The 8225-nt window shown below is 37.3% G+C and overlaps 1 protein-coding gene across 1 annotated transcript; it reads right to left on the bottom strand.

Moving 5' to 3' along the window:
• Positions 1-2503: 2503 nt before the first annotated feature.
• Positions 2504-4000, bottom strand: LOC121376187 (E3 ubiquitin-protein ligase TRIM56-like). The gene is made up of 2 exons (XM_041504038.1): positions 2881-4000; positions 2504-2598 (listed from the first exon to the last, which is right to left on the bottom strand). The coding sequence occupies exons 1-2, from the start codon at positions 3998-4000 to the stop codon at positions 2504-2506; spliced, it is 1215 nt and encodes a 404-aa protein (XP_041359972.1).
• Between the last annotated feature and the right edge of the window lie 4225 nt (positions 4001-8225).

The following is an 8225-nucleotide window of genomic DNA, read 5'->3' as shown; positions in this document are numbered from 1 at the left end:
CAAACATCGTGACATACTGTTGGGACGGCTTGTCAAACTAGCAGCAATCACACACCTTCGAATACACTAACCGTCAATGTTGATGAGTCAAATACATATGTAAGTTCAATGCAAGCCTTTGTTCTACCGATAACAAGTCGTCTTGCAAATTAAATGACCGACCTTATCCAGATATCAGATGCAAATAAGATCAGAGATGCACTGAAGCATGTACTTGTTTTGTTAGAACTCAAGTAAAGCAATAACTTCATATTCTGACTGGGACAGGTTAATACATGTATATATTTTGTGACTTGATGTGACTTTAGTCTTTTAACATGCTCCTATACCACAGAGGTTTCAAGAAGGTCTATCCCGGGGCCCGTCTCTGGAGGCCAGAGGCCGGCTGCGGGGCAGAAAATGTACGGGACAATTTTTGAGTTTTAAACCAAAATATAATAGGGGAATTTAAGTATTTTGTTTGCGCAATTCGAAATTAATAATAATATAAAAATCCAAATAAAATAAATTAATAACATTTTTGGCGCTTAATTTAAGAGCGGGCAGCCAAAATGAAAACAAATATAAAATTTATATTTAACCTTAGCCCTTGGGGAGGTAAAGAGGTTAAGGTAGGAGCTTAGGCCAAGGCCACAGCTAGTTATTTAGTGGTTGGGAGAAAGGGAGAGACACCAGGCCTATTATGAACCAGGGTGTGACCCGCCAGGAGCGGGTAAGGGGAACAGGGCAACCCCCCGGACATACCCTGACACTCCCCACGGCCAAAACCGCCTACGCGTAAACGCCTAACCTACTTTTCCCGGTGGGATGCCCCGCCCCACCCCATCCCATCCCAAAAGAACCCCCTCAAGCCAGCCCAACCGCTGTGCCCTCCGAATCCGGTGTCCCTCAAGAAGTTTTAACACGAGATCCCACCCAGAAGCCGGCACACACGAGGCAAAAACCCCAACACAAAACCGCACCACAGCAGCGAAAACATCGACACCCGCGCTCCGACACCCAATTATTTTCATGTCAATAATATTAAAAACAAGATAAAATAAGAAAACAGATTAAAACCGAGCACCCTTGTAAACATATTATACATAATTAAAAACAAAAGCATCAAATTATAAATGGTCGAGCTGGCGAGTGGAGGAGTAGGTCACTGCCAGGTAACAACTTCTCCCCTCATACATACCTGAGGCTGACACATTCACACACATACATACACATATAACACCAACACCAATTATAAAAATATGAATATAAATATAATGTATATTTTTATTACAAAATTAAAAACATTTATATCATACAATTTATATACATATACAAATGTATTTAAAAAGATTAAAATTCTGGAAATTTTTTAAATGAATATTATTTTAACAAGCGGCCAGGCGCGGCATATTCCAGATGAAGAGGGTCAACCCGTGGGCTATTAGATTTATGATAAATGTAAGATCAACCCCCTTAACAATATATAAAAGTATAAAAATAAATATTCGGGTTAGGAATAAGGGACAGCACCTGTGTCAGCACGGAATTATATTTTACTTTAAAAAAAAAATAATAATAAGGGGTAAAAGACGTTTAGTTTAAATGTACAGGTAAAATACGCCAGCCCTATGAAACAAAAATGAAATAATTAAATAACAATAACTACAGAGATTAATAATATCCCTCACTCCCTGAGCGCCCCGCACTATATTTTGTGATGGGAACTTCAACTGTCCATTATGGACAACATAGTGGTCATTGTAATTTTGTGGCCGTTTTAACAAATTTAACCACTCATTTTGGTTAAAAAAAACCAGTTGGCTGTTATATACAGGTAAAGTAAAGAAGGAAATACCTGGGGCGGGATTTATGTTGGCCGTTATATACAGGTGACCGCTAGACCAGTCTCGACTCTATATACAATTATATAACACAATTTTTTGTAATTCAATACTACTACTACTACTACTACTACTACTACTACTACTAATAATAATAATAATAATAATAATAATTATTATTATTATTATTATTATTATTATTATTATTACAATAAAATGTTTATATAAATAATATATTAGTAGTTCAAATCATATGACAAATAATTAAAAATATTAATATAATATGACAATATCCCATTCTACATATATTATTTTCGATAATCACCACGCCTTGATTGCTCATACATTTCTAAACAACTCCAGCACACAGGTAAGTCTAAAAAATACCAATACGAATATCAGAAATACCACATGTATGGAGAAAGGAAGACGGGAACAAAAAGGGGGTTGGGACCAGGATCCTAAGAGGTGACTGGATGGTGAGGTAAATACTACAATACCCTCGCTCGCTCAAAACGTGAGAAGGAAATACCAACTATGACATGTTGGGACGTAAACATAGACAGGCTAGCACCACAGTATAAGACTTGTTGGTACATGAACACAGACAAGTTAGTACCAAAGTATGGGATATGTTGGAATGCGATCACAGACAAGCTAGATCTAAAGTATAGGATATGTTAGGACGTGTACACAGAGAAGTTAGTACCAAAGTACAGGACATGTTGTGACGTGAACACAGTCACGCTAGTACCAAAGTATAGGACACTGACAACTGGAGATAAATGAATGTGGAGTCTCTTCATTATTTGTCATGTTGTGGAGATTATATAGATCATTTATGAGAATGTATTCACCTACAGCCTAATAAACCAATGCGATGGCAACTTAGTATATGTTATTATCCATACTATTTGTTGCACAATTAGTACAAGCATAGTGGTATAATTTTCATTACATATAATATCGATAATTTGCAATTATAATGCAAGTCCATATATTTTAATTTAGTTATAAATTTAAACAAATATCCTGTCTATTCTATGAAATAACTTACCCTTGTCTGTGCTGTGAAATACAATTCCATCATTAGTCAACTGATGTCCACTGAGACTGATGAAACACCTGTGAGGTCCAGTACACGTTGGTCTGTACGTAACGCTCCCCACACCAAACGAAATCACTTCTGTCTTCGGTTTCTCCTCATCCTTCATTTCAGTGGCTGGTTCAATCATTGCTTTTAACATCTCTGTCTTATCGTCGGCTTTTGGTTCCTTTGGTAGCAGTGTAACTTGTACCACACGGGATTTGTGACCTTTCTTGGCATCCATCACCTCAATGCATGGTTTTATCTGAGATATATCTACCACCATTGCAGGTTTCTGCACGATTTTACAAACCTTATCGAAGGTATCCAGATCTACGTCCACCTCCTCCATCTTCATATCCAACAGCTGAGGTATTTCTAGCAGCCTTCTGGTTTCCTTTTCCAGATCCCCAGACATTTCTATAAACTGAACAGGTCTTGCGTACGACATCGCCTGTTGACAGTAAAGAGAATGTTGACCTTTACTGTCATTTGACAGCGTTAGTGTCTCCAATTTCTCATTTCTGTCAGCCTGTTGTTTGGCCACGTTAGAAATGACTTGTTTTTTTAATCGTTGTCTTTTCTCAGACAGCATTGTGATGCATTTTTCATATGAGTCATCAATATCTTGCAAACATCGTTTTTCCATAACACTTAGTGCTTCATTCTGTTCAACAAGCTTGCATTTGTAACCTTCTGATGTGTCTTTTGACGTTTCTAAATCGCATAGGACTGCTCTAATTTGATCTTTCTTTGCTTGGTAGACATTTTTGAGGTCTAGTATCTCATGATCTCTATGGGAGATATGAATGCACGATGAACATACAGCGACTGAACATGCACTGCAAAAAAGGTCCAACTTCAAGTTATCATGAGTGTTACATAAATTTGTCTTTTGGAAAAATTCTTGTTGAGGCATGTTCATATATTCGGGAAGTAAAACAGTCTTGTGAAGCTTGGACACTGCAAATTTCTTATGGTGTGTTGCGCACCCAGCACACATATTTTGCAGACAGTCCAGACAACGTAGTGTTGCCGTGGTACTGTCCGAGCACACGTCGCACATAATGTCTTCCTGTTTGTTTTTCATTGTAAGATATTCAACTAAATTTTTCAAAACCATGTTTTGTGGAAATGTTCCTGGTACGTTATTTTGAATAGGCCAAATCTGTCGACAATTTGGACATCTTACTCCAGCAGGTGAATTTTTCCAAATCGACTCCAGACATCGACAGCAAAATGTATGTAGACAAGGAAGGACACGAGGAGATTGATCATCATCATTGAAATATTCCATGCAAATATGACATGTGATGAACTCATCTTGGATTTCCAGAATTGGAATAACACCTTTTTGAGCCATCGTGCACTTGGTAGGTTAAACACTTGAATGATGTAGATTATTACGCCACGTGTCTATCGCCAGCTATCTGAGAGTGAGTTTGATTATCTAGTAAACGTTGTTAGGAATGTCTAACTTCTTCGATTTCACCTGAAATATAAATTTAATTCAATGAATGTTTATTTTTTTCATTTCCAAAAACACTTTTATTTACCCTTTATTTAATACCCCCGATAATGCAACGTAAACCAACCTGGAATAAATAAAACAACATGTACAAAACCCCAGAATTTTCACATTCCAATCTGTATATATGTGATTACATCTGCGTGGATGCTTTTGTGTATATCATGCCTTTAGTACTGACCTCATATCACTGTGCCCCTGACACGATCACATTGACTGATCCATCAAACACAGCGTAATGTTATGTAAAGCAAACAAGTGACAGGCACGCAAACAAACAAAATGTGTTATCCTACCAGATGAATATGAACAACGATATATTATTTCGTAATTGTTCACACCAACAACGACATCATGTTTCGTAATAGTGAACACAAGCAAAATCTCCACACCAAATTAGTTATCATGTTTCATGATAATGAATACATGTCAAACTTGCACACTAACAATGAGTGGAAAGTAGTTGTTCACAACAACAACTGCATTTGTTACTAGGTGTATATAAGTAAAACCTTTACAACGACAACGTCATCGTATTACTTGGTGAATATAGGTAAAACGTTTACAACAACATCGTGTCAAGTAACACGTGCACACAGTAGCACAGTTAGCCGGCATTGTCATCTATCTATCTCCTAAAGGTGAACTAGTCCCGTTAGCTCTTCCACGAAATAACAGTACCTTACATGTTTGTGCACGACCCGTTAATATCACTTCGCCAGTATATTACATGATATATCAAACATATTTGTGCACCACCCGTTAATATCACTTCGCCAGTATATTACGTCGTATATCAAACCTATTTGTGCACGACCCGTTAATATCACTTCGCCAGTATATTACATGATATATCAAACCTATTTGTGCACGACCCGTTAATATCACTTCGCCAGTATATTACATGGTGTATCAAACCTATGTGTGCACGACCCGTTAATATCACTTCGCCAGTATATTACATGATATATCAAACCTATTTGTGCACCACCCGTTAATATCACTGCGCCAGTACCTTGCATGGTATATCAAACATATTTGTGCACCAACCGTTAATATCAATGTGTAAGTGCATTGCATGGTATATCAAACCTATTTGTGCACGACTTTAATATTTCGCACCCATTACTATATGGATATTTGCTACCAGCATTCAAAATGTTAAGCCCATTGGTCAAAGGAAGGAAGGAAATGGTTTATTTAACAACACACTCAACACATTTTATTGACGGTTATATGGCGTCGGACATATGGTTATGGAAAACACAGATATTAAGGGAGGAAACCCAGTGTCGCCACTTCATGGAATACTCTTTTTTCAATTAGCAGCAAGGGATCTTTTATATGCACTATCCCATAGATACGATAGCACATACCACGGCTTTTGGTGTACCAGTCGTGGTGCACTGGTTAGAGCGAGAAATAGTCCAATAGGACCACTGAGAGAAATCGACCCCAACCCGACTCCTATCTCTCTCTCTCTCTCTCTCTCTCTCTCTCTCTCTCTCTCTCTCTCTCTCTCTCTCTCTCTGTGCGTGCGTGTGTGTGTGTGTGTGTGTGTGTGTGTGTGTGTGGGTGTGTGTCTGTGCGTGTGTGTGTATGTGTGTGTGTGTTTGTGGATATAAATACTAAAATGTTACATTAGGTGGAACCGAGTGTTTGACAGTACACATTTTTAATTACCGGTTAAAATGCTTCTATGTTTGTAGAGTTAATAAGACATCAAATGTCATGCGAATAGGTGCAGTATGTTCGAAACCTGCCAGTTGACACTTGGTGTTTTTAACTAGTTTGTGAAATTATATTTTATCATTAATCTAAACACTTTTTGTGTTGTTTGTTTTACTTAGTCAATTCATGTAATTGTATTTGTTTCTTTCTACAGTTGTAGCACACATATTATGACACACAATATAGCACACACGCGCGCGCGCATACACACACACACACATATTTTACATATTAAAACACACGAGTAGCGAATTCTATTTATCCTATACCACTTCTAAAATAAGATTTTAATGCAATTTTTAATAAATCATAGTACCAAAGTAGCCGCCATCGGTAATATGACATCATCACGATTAGCACAAATCTTTGAAAACGTTACGCTCAGGTACACAGGTCTTGTTGGCTTGTAAGCAAATGACCCATCCACTGCAACACATTACCTAGAGACTTTGCAAATTTGCATACCATTATTAACCCGGTAAATACACTAAATTTACCACATGGGTTTATGACATGGATATCATGGGTAAGTTATAGGATATATACATATGTATGCAACAAGTTAAGTGCCCCCTACTATTTTGGCCATGAGATTTGAAAATCTGTCCGCTGTCAAGATATCTACGTCATATAAGCCAGAACATATGCTATTTACTAACAAAACCTGTAATACATGTTCAATAAACAGGGACAACAATCGAACAATTTTAGTAAATATTAAAAAACACGTCTCTTTACCCATTATTTAAAATTCCCCGACATTTTATAATATAAACCACACGTGGAATAAACAAAAGAACGTTCGTAATTCCCATATATCCAACATTTGATAGTGTATGTATGTGATTACATCTGCGTGTGTGCGTGCATGCATGTGTAAACAACGCCTTTAGTACTGGCCTGGTATGGAACTGTCACGCCCACATGTAACACATTGACTGATCCATCCAACATCACGAAACGGGTGTTACAAACAAACAAACAAAATTATGTTATTGTCACGGGGATCTTATAATACCCGTAACTGAATGAAACACGATTGTCCAAATATCTCTCCTAACTGTATATCTATTAGATCTCTCTGTAACAGGCAGTTATACCCGCTTGTTCGTCTAGGTATGATCAGAGATAAGATCTTATATAAAGTATATATTATTATAGCACGTTTAGTTCACTAGAAAACACAACAAAACACAATACACTTTGGAATCTGTATTAACCTACGCTGACAAATGTACTGCCGCAGTAGTTAATTAATAACAACAATAATAACAACCCAGAACTGATCACTTAATTAGTTAATCTCTAGGTGTCTAGTTTACACAATATGCTAATCACTTCACCGTGACATAACACCCACACGTGTTGTAATTGAGAAACGCTGCCAGGAGAACTTAATTAATAAAGGAATTACAACTCTATTCCTAACTGGTTAATTTTTAATTAACCCTTAACTACTCATTCAATAACGTGTGATAATTGAGAAACGCTTCCAGGAGAACTTAATTAATAAAGGAATTACAACTCTATTCCTAACTGGTTAATTTTTAATTAACCCTTAACTACTCATTCAATAACCTTGTAATACAGACTTAATACTGGTACCTATCACAATAAAGACAATAACCTACAGTTTACCTAGGTCCTCTAGGATGACTGGCTAAGCTTTAATAATTATATAGATCAGTGAGCCTACAGTATTACTGCGTCAGATGACCGGCAGCACCGTCTAAATAATATTGGTATAATACAGTATTAAAATTATTTAAAGTCACATCAATCACATCAAGGTTATACAACAGAGCAAAAATGATATTTACCAAGTCCTAACGGACTAACGTTCCCTGGTAGCCTTCCTATGTTTCTCCCTGATATATCAAAAATCCTAGCTATTTATTCAAAACTCTCAGAGACAGCGAATATCGCCTGGGGGTACAAAGAGGTACCTCACGTATCATGTGGTTTTTCCACAGCCAACCCGCCGGCATATTTGTCTCTGATCGTCAGACTGGCTGTCGCCATTCCGCGAGCAATCCCCTGGTCATAAACAGCACTA

The sequence above is a fragment of the Gigantopelta aegis genome, chromosome 1 (assembly GCF_016097555.1).
Source record: "Gigantopelta aegis isolate Gae_Host chromosome 1, Gae_host_genome, whole genome shotgun sequence".
NCBI classification, from domain to species: Eukaryota; Metazoa; Mollusca; class Gastropoda; order Neomphalida; family Peltospiridae; genus Gigantopelta; species Gigantopelta aegis.
This window is presented reverse-complemented; position numbering and strand designations above follow the sequence as displayed.